Source organism: Balaenoptera musculus, chromosome 8, assembly GCF_009873245.2.
Source record: "Balaenoptera musculus isolate JJ_BM4_2016_0621 chromosome 8, mBalMus1.pri.v3, whole genome shotgun sequence".
Classification (NCBI taxonomy): Eukaryota; Metazoa; Chordata; class Mammalia; order Artiodactyla; family Balaenopteridae; genus Balaenoptera; species Balaenoptera musculus.
Window position 1 is genome coordinate 105,660,621 of NC_045792.1, and position 21,117 is coordinate 105,681,737.

Consider the following 21,117-nt stretch of genomic DNA (forward strand, 5'->3'; position numbering starts at 1 on the left):
GCGCCGAGTCAGGCCTCCTCAGACGGCACACCTGTGGCCCCGGGAGCTGTCAGAGCGCCGACCGCGGGGCGGGGCCGAGCAACTGGCGGTTGGGGAGGAGGCGGGGCCACGGACTGGGGCAGGGCCAGGGGCTCGCGGAGGCGGGGCTCGCGGAGGCGGGCGGGGCCAGGGCGAGGCGGAGGCGGGGCGCGTGAGGCGGGGTCAGAGGGTGGGAGGGGTTGGGGGGTGATGCGAAGGCGGGGCGCAGAAGTGAGTGGGGGCATGGGCGGGTCCCGGAAGTGTGAGGGGATAAGCAGGGATGGGGCGGGGGAGGCGGCCCCCGTGACAGTGCTGAATGGTGGTGGGCGGGGCGAGCTGGGCGGAGTCGGGGCCGGAGGCCAGGGACCGGCCAGTTGAGGGGAGGTGGTCAGGGAAGGACACTCCGGGAACCAGCAGCTCCAGGCTCAGGTGGGGAACCAGAAGCCCCCAGGCCAGTCTGAGGCAGCACTGGGTGGGACTCCCTGGCTTGACCTCAGACCTTAGTCTTGACCGTGTATTTTTTCTGCCCTCCAGCTCCTCAGGACAGAGCCCGCCCCGCCACGGAGCACCGCGGGTGGGTGGAGGGCCAGGGATCGGCACATGCAAGTTCCCAACCTAGCGTGCACTTCAGGTCCTTGGTGCTGGAGCTTGGGAGGAGCTCTAGGCGTCTCTTGTCAATGTAAGCAACCCAAGGACTCCGTGCTTTCACTGCCAAGGCCCAGGGTTCAATCCCTGGGTTCAATCCCTGGTTGGGGAACTAAGATCCCTCAAGACCCTCGGCGCGGCCAAAAAAAAAAAAAAAAAGTAAGACATTCGCTTTCTAATCTCACCGACAAAAATACGTTCCTAAAGTCAAACAGTAGTAACCAAGGCACACCAGCACTATGCACTATTTGGCTGTACACATCAGCGTTCAAGAAATCGCAAGAAAATCTTGCACAGTCGACAATCCGGAAATTTAAGGCACAGCTTTAAGTTGCTGGGACTTTCTTATCTGAAAAATTATAATGGGATATTAAAAGTTGACATTAAGGGCTTCCCTGGTGGCGCAGTGGTTGAGAATCTGGATGCTAATGCAGGGGACACGGGTTCGAGCCCTGGTCTGGGAAGATCCCACATGCCGCGGAGCAACTAGGCCCGTGAGCCACAACTACTGAGCCTGCGCGTCTGGAGCCTGTGCTCCGCAACAAGAGAGGCCGCGACAGTGAGAGGCCCGCACACCGCGATGAAGAGTGGCCCCCGCTTGCCGCAACTAGAGAAAGCCCTCGCACAGAAACGAAGACCCAGCACAGCCAAAAATAAATAAATTTTAAAAAAAAAGTTGACATTAAAAGAACATAATGTAATTAAATTCTCACTGTTGGAATTTTCCTGCCATGTGAACGACTTAAAATATATTCCCAACCGCTAGTTCATTACAAACATACTTGCCTTGAAATACTGTCCAGTTCTTGGAGAATTCATTTCCTGTGTGCCTATGACCTACAGGGCAGGACTCCATAGAAAGCTTTAGTGGCTTCTTCAGATTAAAATTGGGACAGCTTTTTTCTTTAGTTGTACAGAATGTCCTTAATTTAGGAATTTTTTTTATAGTAGGTCCTTGTTGGTTATCTGTTTTAAATATAGCAGTGTGTACATGTCAATCCCAAACTCCCAATCTGTCCCTCCCCCGCACCCTTCCCCCCAGTAACCATAAATTCGTCTCTAAGTCTGTGAGTCTGTTTCTGTTTTGTAAATAAGTTCATTTGTATCATTTTAATTTTTTTTAGATTCCACATATAAGCGATATCATATGATATTTGTCTTTCTCTGACTTACTTCACTTAGTGTGATAATCTCCAGGTCCATCCATGTTGCTGCAAATGGCATTATTTCATTCTTTTTAATGGCTGTGTAATATTCCACTGTATATATGTACCACATCTTCTTTATCCATTCATCTGTCAATGGACATTTAGGATTTTTAAACTTTATGATGGTTGGAAAGTGATATGCATTCAGTAGTGATATGCATTCATACTTCAAATTTTGAATTTTGCTCTTTTCCCAAGCTAGGGATACGTATGCTCCCTTCTAGTGATGCTGGGCAGCTCTCAGACATGCAATCACAAGGCTAAACAACGGATACATTTACAACCATTCTGTTTTTCACTTTCAGGACAGTATCAATAAATTCCAAGAGATAGTCAACACATTATTATAAAATAGGCTTTGTGTTAGATGATTTTGCCCAACTGTAGGCTAATGTTAGTATTCTGAGCACATTTAAGGTAGGCTAGGCTAAGCTATGATGTTTGGTAGGGTAGGTTTATTAGATGCATTTTTGACTTACTGTGGGTTTATCAGGACTTAACCCCATCGTAAGTCGATGAAGACCTGTATAGTACATAAACCCTCCTACCGAAATAATTAAATATTACAGATAAAGCTGAAGTTCCCTTGGGTTCCATACCATCCACAATCACACTGCCTTTCAAAGAGGGAATCCCTGTGAAGTCTGCTGTGTATCTTTTCAGCCCTTTCTCTGGAGATCAACATACACATGTGCATGTGGATCTCCTTACTCTTAATTTTATGGCTGGAAAAGCCACATCTCTTTGAACTCAGCTGAGTTTGGGGGCAGGCCTGAGAATGCAACTCAGGCTTCCCAAACTGTAGCCAATATAAACTGAAGAACCCAAGTGAAAAACCGTGAAGAGCTTGAATAGCCTGAGAAGCACATCAACCCCCAGGCCGTACCATTCACTCCTTCACACATCAGACATTTCTAGTGAGCAGTCCCCGTGGGTCAGGCGTGCATGGCCATCTGTGTGAGTCACCATGCTGGGCAGGATCAAAGGCCTGGAACCTTTGAGCACCTGCAGTTCCTAGATGCTCTTCTGGCCCTTCTGGATCGGACAAGGCCGGCTCTGTCTTGTCATTCAGGCCTCAGCTGAAACCCATTTTTTTTTTTTTCGGCCACGCGGCTTGCAGGATCTTAGTTCCCTGACCAGGGATGGAACCCGGGCCCCCTGCAGAGGAAGCGAGGAGTCCTAACCACTCGATCGCCAGGGAATTCCCCCAAACCCATTTCTAAATCAGCCTCCTTCCTGAGCCAGCTACTCTTCCCCCCCATAGACACACACACACACACACACACACAAGTGCCTAGGAACCCTTAAGATCCTTTGAGAGGTTTCCTTGGTTCTCAACCTCCTCCCAATGAAATTTGATCTCCACGACAGCCAGAACCTTTTGGGGTCCCCGCTGTATTCCCAGTGCCTAGAACAGAGCTAAGCATACAGTAGGTGTTCAATAAGAACTGTGGAGAAAACAGAATTCATGTATTTAACAGGTATTTATTGAGCACCTACTATGTGTCAGGCACTGTTCTAAGCCCTGGGGCAAGGGTGAGGATGCAAAAATGAACACAGCAAAATCCACAGCCCTTCTTAGCAGCCACCCTTCTCCGTCAGGTGTGTGAATCGAGCGAGGTCCACTCTGCCCAACCCAAGGCCTTTTCTGCATATCTTGGTCGGTCACCTTTGTCCTAAGTGCCTGACTGAGCCTGGTACTTGACCTATAGCCTCCTTATCAGTATAACAAAAGAGACAGAAAGCAATACTGTGGTAGACTGGGATTAATGTTTTTATTAATGATAACATTCACACTGCATTTTTCTAAGATTTATCCAAAAGAGCATATTGTATTTACATGCAATGGCCAATTCAAGATAACAAATTCAGACCACAGCTCCATTAAGACTATGGCTTATTCCAAATTTCAATTAAATACAGCATACTCCTACCTCCTGCTTTCAACATGTACAGTAAAACCCCACTCTTCCTCCTTTTAGGGAATATAAAATTGCATTGATAACTGCACGGATTAGCAGTGATTACATTTGAAACACTTAAAACCTGAGAGACAAGCCCAAATAAGTCTGAGTGCTAACACATCTGTGCTCGAATTCACCCGTGAATCATAATACAGACTGGTCAGTGGTCAACAGTGTATGATTTCAGTGGCCCTGGCTTCGACTGGAAGCTACACCTCGCTGAGGCAGAGGGGCTGTACCCCTCACGCCTCCTTGACTACATAACACAGATGAACAGGGCCTTTTGTTGCTCTGGTGGTTAGATGTCCCTTTTTGCTTTTTTTTGTCTGTTCTCATTTCTGCTTGCTTTTAAAAGAAAAAAAGTCTTTGGCCCATTTAGGTGGGGTTTTTACATCACAACATGTACAGGAATAAAATATGCACGTGCTCTGCAGCAAGCGCCTTCCTCTTGCTCCAAGGGTTCGGCCTCAACACCATATCACTGGAGTTCAGAACTCTTACAGAGGCGAGCCCCACCAGAACATAGTGGTCAGAAAAATAAATACATGATTTTAACAGATGGACAGCTAAGCTTGTCATTACAGCCCAGAGGCAGTGGGTATTATTTCATGCCACGATCCGTTCTTTTTACATTAAATACTGAAGACGATTCAGTGCCTCGTCGCTTTTTGGTCAATCACTCGATCAAGGCACTCCCATCCGAAGGGTAGGCTGTGTTAAACCCAGCACCTGTCACCTGTGACATTCTAGGAGGTCACCGATAACCCATCTCCCTCCGTCTCCCTGGAAACGGGAGTGGGTCTCCTCTCTCACCAGCTGGGATGCCCAACCCTGACCGCCCTGAGGTTTGCTTTTCTCAAGTTTTGTTCCTTCCTCAGTGGCAAATGTCATGTTCTCCCTGCCGCCACTTTGGGTAAGCAGGAATCCTGAGGCACCTAGGATGTTTGATTTTTCAGTGAGTGCTCCAGACACATAATCTTCGACCATCACATCCCCTGCTCCCCATTTCTGAGGCACGCCCACGTCTTCTTTTGCAGCTTAACGAGGAAGCTTAAGGAAGGCAGTCGGATGGGGGAATGCAGCACAGCTGCCCTCGTAAGGGAACTGGTCCTTCTGGGATGCAGGGACACCACAGTAAAATGCCTACATAGGGTTATCCACCCAGTAAGTTGAGAAGGAGTAAGAGACCCACAATTCCACCTAAAGACTTTACGAAATAAATCTCTCGTGCGGTCTCCCTTACATTTAGGGCCTTCCGTTTTTAAGGCACTGGGTTTTGAAGACTTGCAAGGTCAGGAAAACTAAAGATGAGACATACTACATGCTTCAAACATGGAGAGGCAAATGCAGACGACCAAACTAGACAGTGACAGAGTTACCACAGGGACAGAATGGGTTCCAAAAGCACAGCTTTTCTTGGTTAGTGCATTGCATGTGCATTGGCTATTAACTGCTAACATCTGCAGCTTAAACAACGCTTTTCTCTCGGAAGGAAACAAATGTTTACATCGCTCTGATAAAATTAAATGCCCGTAAGTACCAAGTGTCCGGTGGCCGCCGAGGAAGCGTGCCGGGTCGGTCATTTCCAACGAGTATGAAGTCACAGCCCCACTCATTCCATAAATCGCTCAATGACAGTTTCATCCCTTAAGAAACATAAGGCGATGGGAAGACCTTAGGGGGGACTTTATCCAATGTCCCCCAGGTTAGGACCTGCTTGGAAGGAGTAGGGTTATACTTCATGGGGTGGAGCCTCCCATCTAGAAAAGCAAAAACACCAAACCCTCGAAGGAAAGGAAACGTCTGAGTCTTTTAGAGCAAATTTTCATCCTGAACTACAATCAGGATTCACAGCTATTTTTCATTTGGTTTTTCATCGGAAGAGCTCATTTTCCTTCCCGGCAGTGCTAAGGGATTTACTTTTTGGAATTGGAGCTGAGCCCGAACAAACTCACGATGTCAATCATTGCTTGTTTCAGGTTCTTCCCGAAGCGATGAGAATCCTTTCATTTAAAAACAAAAAACCGAAACAGGTTACAACGTGGAAATTCTCACATTTCAAGCCTTTTCACTTGTAATCTGACTCGAAGAACTAACATTCCTTTTTGTCAATTCTCTAAGCTTTGACTTAGTCACTTAATCATTAAGTTAGAGCGTCTGGAGAGATGTTAAGGGTTAATAAAGATAGCATACATGTTTGTGTGGGTGTGTGTTTTCTTCTTTTCCATGATAGGTTATTATAAGACACTGAATATAGTTCCCTGTGCTATACAGTACGACTTGGTTGCCTACCTATTTTATATATAGTAGTGTATATTTGTTTTGTTTTGTTTTTGAAAACTAAGGTGCTTTATTTCTTTGTAAAAACAACTTATCAAGAGTAGTTTGAACAGTACTTTTCTTATTCTTGTCATATAACTTATTGTATGGAGCAAACATCATTTCCATGCCTCAGCTAATTGTCACACAGCTTTTGAAGTTTCCATTAGCTTCCAACACTTTATCTTTTGCAGTGAAATAACTCTGATAGTTTGTTTTTTTCATTTAATTTTTATTTTATATTATAGTTGATTTACAATGTTGTGTTAGTTTCAGGTGTACAGCAAAGTGAATCAGTTATACATATACGTATATCCATTCTTTTTCAGATTCTTTTCCCATACAGGTTATTACAGAATATTGAGTAGAGTTCCTTGTGCTATACAGTAGGTCCTTATTGACCATCTACTTTATATATAGTAATGTGTATCTGCTAATCCCAAATTCCTAATTTATCCCTCCCCACCCCCTTTTCCCTTTGGTAACCATAAGTTTGTTTTCTATGTCTGTGACTCTATTTCCGTTTTGTAAATAAGTTCATTTTTATCATTTTTTTAGATTCTACATAAAAGTGATTGCATGTGATATTTATCTTTCTCTGTCTGACTTACTTCACTTAGTATGATAATCCCTAGGTCCAACCATGTTGCTGCAAATGGCATTACTTCATTCTTTTTTATGGCCGAGCAATATTCCACTGTGTGTGTGTATACACACACACACACACACACACACACACACACACACACATACATCTTCTTTATCCATTCATCTCTTGATGGACATTCAGGTTGCTTCCATGTCTTGGCTATTGTAAATAGTGCTGCTATGAACATTGTGGTGCATGTTATCTTTTTGAATTAAGAGTTTTCTTTGGATATATGCCCAGGAGTGGGATTGCAGGATAATATGATAGCTCTATTTTTAGTTTCTTAAGGAACCTCCATACTGTTTTCCATAGTGGCTGCACCAATTTACATTCTGTGTGGGTGTGGTTTCCCCTAATCTAAGGCTTCCCCTAATGTCAATGCGTTACATAAAACACAATAAGCAAGTGAATTCTAATCTTCTCTGTTAAAGGTGAACCTGGCATTGCCTGTCAGGCTATGTACAATGTGGAAAGGAGAGAATATAAATAAGGATTAAATGTGCCATGCTAGGAAGGTGGTCACAGGTTCCATTCACAGAGAACACTGCAGACCCCTGCTTCAATGTGTATGTGTATTTCTTACCACGTGCACACGAATCTTAATCCACCCTCCAATGTTACAGAGAGTCTGGAAGCTGTAGAAGCACTCCAACATTACGATTTAAAACCACTGCGACCAGCAAAGATACACACTTTCAACCAAATAAGATCGATCCCTTTAAAACTATTAAAAGACTTTCAAAATCCGTTTTGAAAATGTCCCAACCAAGTAAGAGTATATAACTGAATTGCAATTTTCTGTCAAATCAAGGACGTGCTCAAAAGAAAACAGTGAAAAACCCCATCTTTAGAAGAGAGAACTTTTGTACTTACTGTCTCAGGGCAGGAGAACTTGGAAGAAATGTGGAAACTGATGAGCTTCTCACCCACGAGAATGTACGACACCCCATAGCCGTCGTCAGCAACCTACGGAAAAGCAGGTTTAAATGGATCTGTGGGGGCACTTCCCTGGCGGTCCAGTGGTTGAGACCCCGTGCTTCCACTGCTGGGGGCACGGGTTCCATCCCTGGCCAGGGAACTAAGATACTGCATGCCGCAGGGCATGGCCAATCCATCAATAGAACCCTGGGCAATGAGGCCACGGGCAAAGGGAATTTCTGACATTTTCACTATGAGACTGCCATCAATATCTGCAGACGCTTGGCTGCTTACCGGTCCAAAGCCGCCTCCGCTTGACACATACTCTGGATTCCTTTCCAAATTGAACAGTTCCACCTGCTGCTGAGGGGTCTGGCTGGTGGATAATCTCCAAGGCTCAGATAGCACCTGTGGAGTAAAACAAGGAAATGTTCCAACAACACTTCCCAATTCCATCTTCTTCTGTCCCCGAGGAGCCCGGGTGGAAGACAAGAAAGGGCTTGCTCGGTGTTTGGACTGTTTCAGACACCAGAGGCCTATGTCCCTGAAGGCCTCGCCGGCTCGAGGCAGGTCTGTGGAGAGGGATGGAGCAGGTGAGGACACCCGGACTGCAGGGGCCAACACCGGCTGATGGGGTCTTAAGGCAGAAAAGGTGGCAGATACGTGGAGTAAGATTCGGAACGGGGGCAGTGGTGTGCTGGAGCTGACTGGTACCAGCTCCCCTGAGCTGGCTGCCAAATTTCCGGAATTTTCCAAGCTGCTTGTTAAACACAGCCATTATTAAAAAATTAAATTTTATTGGGACTTCCTTGGCGGTTCGGTGGTTAAGACTCCACACTTCCACTGCAGGGGGCATGGGTTCGATCCCTGGTCGGGGAACTGAGAGCTCGCATGCCGCGTGGCACGGCCGAAAAAAAAGAAAAAAACACTCAGAGCTCATCACCTGCTAATTATTTTAGTACAAGCCATGGCATTCCAGGGGTTGAAGAAACGCGGCTCCAATTTTCCATGGTGAGGACAGGTGAGCCCCGAGACCCACCTGTGAGGCCAGTTCCGATTGGCAAAGCTGTACTACTGATCTACTAAGTTTTGGTTTAGCCAAGAAAGCTGAGCGGGCTGCCCCAGAAGTGACTCACCTCCTTCAGGAAAGGGGAGTCAACAGCGAGGTATTTGGACACCACATAGAGGCAGAAGAGATGGCGGTCGATCCCGGAGCCGGTCATCGCCAGGCGGCACAGGTGCTGATGCTTCTTGGCCGCAATCTTGAATAACTTGAGCCTCTGTTCAACCTAAAATAACAAAAGACGGGGACTTTCAAGTCGTGCATCACGGGCTAAGCTCCAGGATGAGGCTCACGGCCCTTCTCTCCAGCGGTCCGACAGGGTGCTGAGAAAGCAGGTCACTGGTGGCGGTGCGGGTGTCGGGGGTGGGGGTGGTCTCTGGGTGGTTGCCAAGGCGACCTGACCAGAAACCCCCCTGGCCGACTGCCGCTTCCGCAGATTCGCTGTGAACGGGGTGGCGTGGAGGCTGCAGGGGGACGAGTTGTTGGAGAGGCAGTTTCGGGGTCCTGTGTGCAGCCCACTGGGCGTCATTCCACCTTTTATACAAATGAGACCACCAAGCAGGTAGGAAAGCTCCAGCCTCCAAGTCTCATCAGGTGGAAATGACGCTCTGTCCCTCTTAGCGGGCTGCGATTGTTCCTGCGGGTCATAAATAACCCTCCAAAGTGGTCTGGAAGCTCTACTAAAACAGCGCTTCTGGGTCTTCAGGTTGGACCCAAAAAGCTTGCTTCAGCTTCCTTTGGGCCCTGTTCAGTCAATCACAGAATGAGGTGACACAGCACCCTTCCGTGGATGTGGAGGCCCATCCGGGCTTTGGCCCACCCACCCCAGAACTGGTCCTCAAGGCTGATTCTGAAGGCAGCTAATGACAGATCAGAGCAATCCGTCACAAGACCTACTGAGCTCTTCCCACAGAACTGAAAGCCTTTCCAGAACGGAGGTTCCTCCAGAGCAGAGCAAGAACCCTGGGCCATGTCTCCTCGGGAGTCAGCAGGCACCTGCACTCTGGGTCAGGCAGAACCGGCCGTGGATGGGCCTCAGCCCCTAACTAGGTGTGCGGCCCAGCAGTTTGCCGAATTCATCTAAGTCTCTGTTCCTTTATCTACAAAAATGAACTGATGATACTTCATGGGCCACCGCTAGGACTGTCAAAGGCAACGTACAGAAAACCTGGAGCCCCGCGCCTGCTCAAGGACCTTCAGCATGGGCAGCGGCCTTCAGGAACCCCAGGCAGAACGATCCTGTGATCGTCACTGTTTTCCCACCCAGACGCCGACCACTTGCACTGTCTCACAGCATCTCCCTGCCACTCCTTTATTCACTGGCTGTGTACTGCTCTGATTTAAAGACTCTTAGGAAGTATAATCTGATTTATAGAAGTTACAGAAGGACAGAAGATTGATGCAAACATGAACCTTTGTGTCTGTCCTGATGGTTATCTTTTTTCTTTTCTTTTTTTTTGCCACACCACGAGGCATGCAGGATCTTAGCTCCCCGACCATGGGTTGAACCCGCACCCCCTGCAGTGGAAGCACGGAGCCCTAACCACTGGACCACCAGGGAAGACCCCAACGGTCACCTTTTAATACTTTCTGTCCCTTCGAGAGGGGTGAAGGAAAGGAGATACTGGATATGGACCTGCTGGAGAAAGTATGCATGGGATTTAATCAGGGAAGCCTGCATGTCAACCTCAGGGGCTGTTCTGTGAAAAGCACTGTCCCGCTTCCGGCCGGGCAGCACCTACCGTCTGTGTGGGGTCCACCATGGCCAGCACAAAGTTGCACGACTCAGTGGTGCAGGAACGCACGGTCTCCGTCCTGCCCTCTCGGAAGAGCCGGGTCATGGAGGCCTCGTAGGTGAGGGAAAATTTGCCCATGTCCTGGGAAAGGAAAAATATTTTAACACAAGGCAGGGCATGTTGACGAACTAAAGCATAAGAGGGCATCGCTTAAGGTCAGCCGGGAAAAGCACACTTCATCGTCAGCTGCAGTTTCTAGTCATCGTCAATTTTTACTCGGGCTTATGCAGCAGGCAGGTGGAAACGTCATTAGCTTTGCAAAGGAAGGGGGGGTCCAGGTTTCTGTTTCCAAATGCAACTGGTGCCATGACCCGATTTCCTGAGTTTCACACACCTGCCCAAGTGCAGACGCGGCTATGGAGGGATACAGGACAGGACCAGGAGCTCGGCATGCAGGAGTAGGAAATTATTTAACTTCAGGAGAGGGGACCGGTTGAGAATGTCCTCCTCCAGGGAGCGGGAAGTGGGTGGGTGGCCAGCGCCTGCAGCACACAGCCCCCCGCCCCCCAGTAGACAGGAGGGAGAGAAAGCAGGAGGGAACAGCTGTGTGGGAGCTGGCAGAGGCGGTGGGGAGCAGACGGGAGGTCTCTTTAGAATGTTCGCATTTTCTCGGTGAAATAAGTTCACCTACTGAGAGTGAGGATGGGGAGGCGGCACTGGAGTCAGAAAGGGGGTGTGAAACAGGCTCTGAGGGCACAGGGAGTGGGTGGTCTGGGGCCATCAGAGTCAGGGCTCATGAATTAAGGAAGAGGAGCCAGCGATTTGGGGTTTTTCTCTGGCCATGCAGGACCAAAGCAGGCAGACACCTGGACTGCGCTGGGGATGGGTCTGCTGTGCTTGGGGCCCCAGGGCCGAGGTCGGGGTGATGGTGACAGGCTGTGGAATCCAAGTCCGGAGAGGAAAAGAGGGAGGCAAGATGGGCAGAGGGAAGGGCAGGGTGGAGGTCCTGATGGGGTCCAGGAACGCTGGTGTCAGGGAGCAGAGGGGAGACGGGAGGTCCCCCTCTGCTCCCATGGCTTGTACTAAAATAGTTAGCAGGTGATGAGCTCTGAGTGTTTTTTTCTTTTTTTTCGGCCGTGCCACACGGCATGCAAGAGATGCCTGAGGCTGGGACCCTGCAGGTGATGTGCAGATGGTACAGCAGGTGATGCATGAGAGCTGGGCCAGGTCCACGGGAGCTCGGGGCAGCCCAGCACCCGTGCCATGGGAGGAAACCATCTGCAAACCACCTGCTCGAAGACGACCAGGTTCCCCCACATGGACGGGGAAGTGCTGAGCGGCAGTTTGTAGACCCAGATGATTCCTGACCAGACGACATCCCTCTGGGCATTTGGGTCCTGGCGGCCCCAGGGTGACAGGGGACACCCTGCAATAGGCCGATACTGTTAAGTAAATTCAGGAGCGGTCAAGGCTGAACCTCTGGTGTGCGAGCCAGACCCGTGAGTAGCCTTGCAGGGCTCTTCCCCCCACCCCCAAGGCTGGTAGGGTTGACTTAACATTGGCTGTTCCCGCCATCCTGCACGTACAGGGATGAAGCCAGCCGGCCATGGGGTCTGAGTGCCATCCCAGCCTCTGGTGGCCCCCAGTGCCCAGCACAAAGACCCACCAGCCCACAACACTCGTCCTTTAATACACCGGTTATTAAATTTCCCTTGGATGGGGTCCTAGAGGTTCTAACTCCTCATTCTGTCCTACGGTCAGCAGGGGGTCCCAGGTCACTTACCAGATATGCCTTTGGGAGAACTCCCTACAGGAGGGGAGCTTACTATGGGGTTGCTTTCCAAGGGGCTCATCATGAAACACTGGGGAGCACGGAGGGAAGGAGGGGACAAGGAAAAAGTATAAATGTGGTATTTTAGTCATTTAATACAGGTTAACTTGGGATAGATGATGCAATGATTTATTTGAAGTCAACTTTCCAACATCAAACTTTAACTGTATAAGTGGTCAGCGCAATCATGCATTACACCCACAATTTTAAAAAATGGCCATCTCAAACCTCGTGGCCAATGCACTGACTGTTAGTGTGCTCAGACCCCTCACAGAGCCAAGCCGGGTTATGCCCGCAGCCCACTTAACCTGCTGCCACCAGCCTCCACAATGAGCCCTGTCCCCGACAGAGCTGGCCTTCAACCAAGCGTGCAGGAAAGAACCTTTGAACAGATGAATCCGATTTACACTATTAACAGATCACTTCAATCGATCATTTTCAATAGACTGAGTGCCATGTGAAGAATTGGTGTGCGCGGAGGGAACAAGAAGAACGTTCTGGTTGTTTCTAGCCGGAGCGCAAAGAATAAATATGAGCCCTTAGGTTATTAAAACAAATAATCCTTAACTTTGAAAGAGTAACTTGATTTAAGAGTCACTGTAATACATGCTTACGCAAAAAATTAAAACATAGAAAAATATAAGAAAATGAAGATCAATCTTCAGAGCACTGCCTGCCAGTATTTTCCATCTCTCCTTTCCAGATTTTGCATATAATAAAGTGAGAGTCAGGAAACGTTTTCTGTAAAATGCAGGTGGTAAATATCACCGTCCTGGTGGGCCAGGTGGTCTCTGCTGCAACTTTTCAGCTCTGCCACCGTAGCTCAAAAACAGCCGCGGACAATACGCCAAAAAGTGGGTGTGACCATGTGCCAGTAAACTTGATCTCTGCTCTCTGAAATTTCATTTGATTTTCACCTATCACAAAATAGTCTTAATTTTTTTCAACTATTAAAACTGTAAGACCAGGGACTTCCCTGGTGGCGCAGGTGTTAAGAATCCGCCTGCCAATGCAGGGGACACGGGTTCAAGCCCTGTTCCGGGAAGATCCCACACGCCACAGAGCAACTAAACCTGTGCGCCATAACTACTGAAGCCCACGCACCTAGAGCCTGCGAGCCACAACTACTGAGCCCACGTGCCACAACTACTGAAGCCTGCACACCTACAGCCCGTGCTCCGCAACAAGAGAAGCCACCACAATGAGAAGCCCGTGCACCGCAAGAAAGAGTAGCCCCCTCTCGCTGCTACTAGAGAAAGCCCGTGTGCAGCAACGAAGACCCAATGCAGCCAAAAAAACAACAAAGAAAGTAAGACCATTCTCCACTCAAGGGCCATGTGAACTAGCTGAAGGGCCCCTGTGGCCTGTGGGCCAGAGTTTGCAGATTACTTGTAAACAATGATTAACATCTTGTTTTATGACAAGTTTTTTCACAGAATACACCATAGACATCACTTAATGGTTACATAATATTCCATGTACAAAAATGCCATAGTCTAACAAATTTCACTTTGAGAACCTTTTAGATTGCTTCAAATTCTTACAGAGGGGCAAGCTTAAACTCATCTTTGTCAACCTGTCCTTTCACTGAATACAATTCTCAAAGTAGAATTTGCTGGGCAAACGGGTGTGCCTTCCCAGTGATTCTTCAGGCTGTGTGCACCCCACAGATGACCATTCCCAACTGCTGAGTTCGAACACCCCTTTCTCAGGCCACCCTTCCAAACATAGAATGTAGAAAAGCTCTTTGTAAACTGCACAGGCAAAAACTCAGTCTTATTTAAGCTGCACTTACTAGGTTCCTAGTAAGATTAAACTCTTGCTGTACATTCACTGACTGTTTGTTGGTATTTCTCTTCTCTTGTGAACCACCAATTTCTGCTCTGACTCCATGTTTTTCTATTGGGCGGTTTATTTTCCCGAAATGGAACCATCTAGCCAGTTTTTCCAACTTCACTGATGACTCAAGTCATTCCTTCCCATCAATGTTAAATGAATCGCTATATGATTTCACAGAACTATTCTGGCACCAAAACTACACTGTATGAATTACTATAAGCTTCTGATTTCTATATTTTTGGCTTTGAAAGAACAAGTCGCCACCTCACCCTGCCCCGTCTCCACATGACCACTTTTCCTTTTCAGAATATTACTGGTTATTCTCATATAAATGTTAGCCCTCCAGATGAACTTGAAGGTAAAGCGGTCAAGCTCCTTTCCTAAAATCATCTCCGGACCTCTTACTATGTTCACACTGCACGCGTGAACCGGGAACATCCATCTCCACGGTGACAAGTCTTTCTATCCAAAATCACAGCCTTCTCTCCCTTTCCAAGAGTCCATCCCTTCTCGACAGCTCTGGGCCTTCCTTCCCAAAGGTCCCGTCTGCTTTATAAACAGACGCCTGGGCAGTCCAGTGGTTAGGACTCCACGCTTTCACTGCCTAGGGCCCGGGTTCAATCCCTGGTCGGGGAACTAAGATCTCACAAGCCGCGTGGCACGGCACGCATGCCTGCATGGAGGAACAAAGAAAGAAAGAAACACCTGGGGTCCCAGATTTTTGCTTCCAGTTTGCATCACATTTTCCTACTATGTTTTCTGCTTGGCTATTGTGGCTGTACGAGGAAGATGCTGGTCTTTGTATAATTCTGCACCGGGCCTCCTTCCCGAGCACGCTTCTTAACCGTAAAAGCTTTTCCGCCCGCTCCATCTTCTGAGCAGACGTGCGAATATTCCTCCTGCCCCGTGATCCTGTCGGCTGCACTCGCTGTACTTCATGGAAAGCTGTCTGGGAACAGCTTCCTGGAGCCTCTTCATCCTTCTTGTTTTAATGGGGTCGCCTCCACACTTTACCTTTGAGGAATACGCTGGTGGCTGATACATGATGGGATTTACTGTGTTAAGGAAACAGCCCCTATACTAAGAGTTATCGAAACAGGATGCTACATTTTGAATGCCCCGTTAGCACCTGCCACAATGACTGGTTTCTTCTCTGATCTAGTAATATGATTTAATCTACTATTGGATTTACTAATACCAAACCGTCCTCCTGCCGTTGGTACTAACTATTGCTGGTGATTATATTTTCCCTATACTGGTAGATGCTATTTGCTCTTATTTTGCTTAGAATTTTTGCATCTGCATTTGTGAGCAATATTGGTCCGTGGCTTTGTTTATTCGTTCATCCATCAGCTGAAAAGCTGTATCACAGCGGTTGAGAACATGGGTTCTAGAACTAGCTTGCTTGGATCCAAGCTCAGCTTTGCCACAAACGAGCTATAGGTTGCAGGCAGGATACCGCACCTCCTCGAGTATAAAGTGGAGATGAGAAAGTACCCTCCTCGGGGTTGCTATGAGGGTTAACTGGTTGCTGCCAGCACTCAGCCTGGCACTGGGCAGGCTCCGTGCAGGTCATTGTCATGACCAGAGTGAAGCTAGTCCTGGGAGGCCATCAGGCAGCTTCTTTCCTTCCTGAAGCCTCTGGAGCTGCCCACTCTTCAAAGCCATGAAGCTGCTGCCAGCCGGTTCACACTGGCGGGCGGGCAGCTCTCCAACTACCTATCTGTCATCCATGCACACCGACCTTCTCAGACTGTCTACCTTGTCTGGGGCCCACTTTACTCATTTGTGTTCCTGCAGAAAATCCTCATTTCACCGAGATTTTCAAATGTGTTGCTATGGAACCTGGGATCCTCTTATTAAAATCGTCTCTGTATCTGAAGTGTCACCACCTCCTCAGTTCCTAACACTGCAGACTTACGTGCCATTTGCTTATCAATTTTTAAAAATCAAGATAATTAAATCTAAGATCCAGGACCTCAATCCCGTTATATCTTTTAGTCACTTGATCTGCCAGACAAAGCTCAAGTCTCCTACAATGACTGTGCTTCTCTCCAACCGCTTTGGGTGCATTTATTTCAGGGAATGTGTTACTTGGCAAAAAAAGGATCATCATGCATCATCATGACCAACTTTTTTTTTTTGGATTTTATTTTTTTATACAGCAGGTTCTTATTAGTTATCCATTTAATACATATTAGTGTATATATGTCAATCCCAATCTCCCAATTCATCACACCAGCACCACACCCGCCACTTTCCCCCCTTGGTGTCCATACGTTTGTTCTCTACATCTGTGTCTCTATTTCTGCCCTGCAAACCAGTTCATCTGTACCATTTTTCTAGGCTCCACATATATGCATTAATGTACGATATTTGTTTTTCTCTTTCTGACTTACTTCACTCTGTATGACAGTCTCTAGATCCATCCATGCCTCTACAAATGACCCAATTTCGTTCCTTTTTATGGCTGAGTAATATTCCATTGTACATATGTACCACTTCTTCTTTATCCATTCATCTGTCGATGGGCATTTAGGTTGCTTCCATGTCCTGGCTATTGTAAATAGTGCTGCAATGAACAATGGGGTGCAAGTGTCTTTTTGAATTATGGTTTTCTCTGGGTGTATGCCCAGTAGTGCGATTGCTGGATCATATGGTAATTCTATTTTTAGTTTTTTAAGGAACCTCCATATTGTTCTCCATAGTGGCTATATCAATTTACATTCCCACCAAGAGTGCAAGAGGGTTCCCTTTTCTCCACACCCTCTCCAGCATTTGTTGTTTGTAGATTTTCTGATGATGCCCATTCTAACTGGTATGAGGTGATACCTCATTGTAGTTTTGATTTGTATTTCTCTAATAATTAGTGATGTTGAGCAGCTTTTCATGTGCTTCTTGGCCATCTGTATCTCTTCTTTGGAGAAATGTCTATTTAGGTCTTCTGCCCATTTTTGGATTGGGTTGTTTGTTTTTTTAATATTGAGCTGCATGAGCTGTTTATATATTTTGGAGATTAATCCTTTGTCCGTTGATTTGTTTGCAAATATTTTCTCCCATTCTGAGGGTTGTCTTTTCGTCTTGTTTGTAGTTTCCTTTGCTGTGCAAAAACTTCTAAGTTTCATTAGGTCCCATTTGTTTATTTTTGTTTTTATTTCCATTACTCTAGGAGGTGGATCAAAAAAGATCTTGCTGTGATTTATGTCCAAGAGTGTTCTTCCTATGTTTTCCTCTAAGAGTTTTATAGTGTCCGGTCTTACATTTAGGTCTCTAATCCATTTTGGGTTTATTTTTGTGTATGGTGTTAGGGAGTGTTCTAATTTCATTCTTTTACATGTACCTGTCCAGTTTTCCCAGCACCACTAATTGAAGAGACCGTCTTTTCTCCATTGTATATCCTTGCCTCCTTTGTCATAGATTAGTTGACCATAGGTGCATGGGTTTATCTCTGGGCTTTCTATCCTGTTCCATTGATCTATATTCCTGTTTTTGTGCCAGTACCATATTGTCTTGATTACTGTAGCTTTGTAGTATAGTCTGAAGTCAGGGAGTCTGATTCCTCCAACTCCGTTTTTTTCCCTCAAGACCGCTTTGGCTATTCTGGATCTTTTGTGTCTCCATACAAATTTTAAGATTTTCTGTTCTAGTTCTGTAAAAAATGCCATTGGTAATTTGATAGGGATTGCATTGAATCTGTAGATTGCTTTGGGTAGTATAGTCATTTTCACAATATTGGTTCTTCCAATCTAAGAACATGGTATATCTCTCCATCTGTTTGTATCATCTTTAATTTCTTTCATCAGTGTCTTATAGTTTTCTGCATACAGGTCTTTTGTCTCCCTAAGTAGGTTTATTCCTAGGTATTTTATTCTTTTTGTTGCAATGGTAAATGGGAGTGTTTCCTTAATTTCTCTTTCAGATCTTTCATAATTAGTGTATAGGAATGCAAGAGATTTCTGTGCATTAATTTTGTATCCTGCAACTTTGCCAAATTCATTGATTAGCTCTAGTAGTTTTCTGGTGGCATCTTTAGGATCCTCTATGTATAGTATCATGTCATCTGCAAACAGTGACAGTTTTACTTCTTCTTTTCCAATTTGTATTCCTTTTATTTCTTTTCTTCTCTGATTGCCGTGGCTAGGACTTCCAAAACTGTGTTGAATAATAGTGGTGAGAGTGGACATCCTTGTCTTGTTCCTGATCTTAGAGGAATGCTTTCAGTTTTTCACCATTGATAATGATGTTTGCTGTGGGTTTGTCATACATGGCCTTTATTATGTTGAGGTAGGTTCCCTCTATGCCCACTTTCTGGAGAGTTTTTATCTTAAGTGGGTGTTGAATTTTCTCAAAAGCTTTTTCTGCATCTATGAGATGATCATATGGTTTTTATTCTTCAATTTGTTAATATTGTGTATCACATTGATTGATTTGCATATACTGAAGAATTCTTGCATCTCTGGGATAAATCCCACTTGATCATGGTGTATGATCCTTTTAATGTGTTGGTGGATTCTGTTTGCTAGTATTTTGTTGAGGATTTTTGCATCTATATTCATCAGTGATATTGGTCTGTTAATTTTCTTTTTTAGTAGTATCTTTGTCTGGTTTTGGTATCAGGGTGATGGTGGCCTCATATAATGAGTTTGGGAGTGTTCCTTCTGCAATTTTTTGTAAGAGTTTGAGAAGGATGTGTGTTAGCTCTTCTCTAAATGTTTGATAGAATTCACCTGTGAAGCTATCTGGTTCTGGACTTCTGTTTGTTGGAAGATTTTTTTTTTTTAACGTCTTTATTGGAGTATAATTGCTTTACAATGGTGTGTTAGTTTCTGCTTTATAACAAAGTGAATCAGTTATAAATATACATATATCCCCATATCTCTTCCCTCTTACATCTCCCTCCCTCCCACCCTCCCTATCCCACCCCTCTAGGTGGTCACAAAGCACCGAGCTGATCTCCCTGTGCTATGCGGCTGCTTCCCACTAGCTATCTATTTTACGTTTGGTAGTGTATATATGTCCTTGCCACTCTCTCTTTGTCCCAGCTTACCCTTCCCCCTCCCCATACCCTCAAGTCCATTCTCTAGTAGGTCTGTGTCTTTATTCCTGTCTTGCCCCTAGGTTCTCCATGACCTTTTGGGGTTTTTTTTAGATTATATATGTATGTGTTAGCATACGGTATTTATTTTTCTCTTTCTGACTTACTTCACTCTGCATGACAGACTCTAGGTCCATCCACCTCACTACAAATAACTCAATTTCGTTTCTTTTTATGGCTGAGTAATATTCCATTGTATATATGTGCCACATCTTCTTTATCCATTCATCTGCTGATGGACACTTAGGTTGCTTCCATGTCCTGGCTATTGTAAACAGAGCTGCAATAAACATTGTGGTACAGGACTTTTTGAATTATGGTTTGTTGGAAGATTTTTAATCACAGTTTCAATTTCATTACTTGTGATTGGTCTGTTCATATTTTCTATTTCTTCCTGATTCAGTATTGGAAGGTTATACCTTTCTAAGAATTTGTCCATTTCTTCCAGGTTGTCCATTTTATTGGCATAGAGTTGCTTGTAGTAGTCTCTTAGGATGCTTTGTATTTCTGCGGTGTCTGTTGTAACTTCTCCTTTTTCATTTCTAATTTTATTGATTTGAGTCCTCTCCCTCTTTTTCTTGATGAGTCTGGCTAATGGCTTATCAATTTTGTTTATCTTCTCAAAGAACCAGCTTTTAGTTTTATTGATCTTTGCTATCGCTTTCTTTGTTTCTATTTCATTTGTTTCTGCTCTGATCTTTATGATTTCTTTCCTTCTACTAACTTTGGGTTTTGTTTGTTCTTCTTTCCGTAGTTCCTTTAGGTGTAAGGTTAGATTGTTTATTTGAAACTTTTCTTGTTTCTTGAGGTAGGCTTGTATTGCTATAAACTTCCCTCTTAGAACTGCTTTTGCTGCATCCCATAGGTTTTGGATCATCGTGTTTTCATTGTCATTTGTTTCTAGGTATTTTTTTATTTCCCCTTTGATTTCTTCAGTGATCTCTTAGTTATTTAGTAACGTATTGTTTAGCCTCCATGTGTTTGTGTTTTTTACGGTTTTTTTTTCCCTTTAATTGATTTCTAATCTCATAGTGTTGTGGTCAGAAAAGATGCTTGATATGATTTCAATTTTCTTAAATTTACTGAGGCTTGATTTGTGACCCAAGATGTGATCTATCCTGGAGAATGTTCTGTGTGCACTTGAGAAGAAAGTGTAATCTGCTGTTTTTGGATGAAATGTCCTATAAATATCAATTAAATCTATCTGGTCTATTGTGTCATTTAAAGCTTGTGTTTCCTTATTAATTTTCTGTTTGGATGATCTGTCCATTGGTGTTAGTGAGGTGTTAAAGTCCCCCACTATTATTGTGTGACTGTCGATTTCCTCTTTTAGAGCTGTTAACAGTTGCCTTATGTATTGAGGTGCTCCTATGTTGGGTGCATATATATTTACGATTGTTATACCTTCTTGGATTGATCCCTTGATCATTATGTAGTGTCCTTCCTTGTCTCTTGTAACATTCTTTATTTTAAAGTCTATTTTATCTGATATGAGTATTGCTACTCCAGCTTTCTTTTGACTTCCATTTGCATGGAATATCTTTTTCCATCCCCTCACTCTCAGTCCGTATGTATCCCTAAGTCTGAAGTGGGTCTCTTGTAGACAGCATATATACGGGTCTTGTTTTTGTATCCATTCAGGGAGCCTGTGTCTTTTGGTTGTAGCAATTAATCCATTCACGTTTAAGGTAATTATCGATATGTATGTTCCTATTACCATTTTCTTAATTGTTCTGGGTTTGTTTTTGTAGGTTCTTTTCTTCTCTGGTGTTTCCCACTTAGAGAAGTTCCTTTAGTGTTTGTTGTAGAGCTGGTTTGCTGGTGCTGAATTC

At 45.3% G+C, this 21,117-nt stretch overlaps 1 protein-coding gene across 2 annotated transcripts in view; it reads right to left on the reverse strand.

Moving 5' to 3' along the window:
* Positions 1-3,622: 3,622 nt before the first annotated feature.
* CPT1A (carnitine palmitoyltransferase 1A) overlaps positions 3,623-21,117 on the reverse strand; it is a 64,887-nt gene continuing 47,392 nt past the window's right edge. For both annotated transcript variants that reach the window (XM_036859833.1, XM_036859834.1), the window contains exons 15-19: positions 10,527-10,661; positions 8,858-9,010; positions 8,016-8,129; positions 7,677-7,769; positions 3,623-5,838 (exon numbers count right to left, since the gene is read on the reverse strand). In XM_036859833.1, the coding sequence (XP_036715728.1) occupies positions 5,752-5,838; positions 7,677-7,769; positions 8,016-8,129; positions 8,858-9,010; positions 10,527-10,661 (582 nt within the window). In that variant the 3' untranslated portion in view covers positions 3,623-5,751. The remainder of the gene's footprint in view (positions 5,839-7,676; positions 7,770-8,015; positions 8,130-8,857; positions 9,011-10,526; positions 10,662-21,117) is intronic.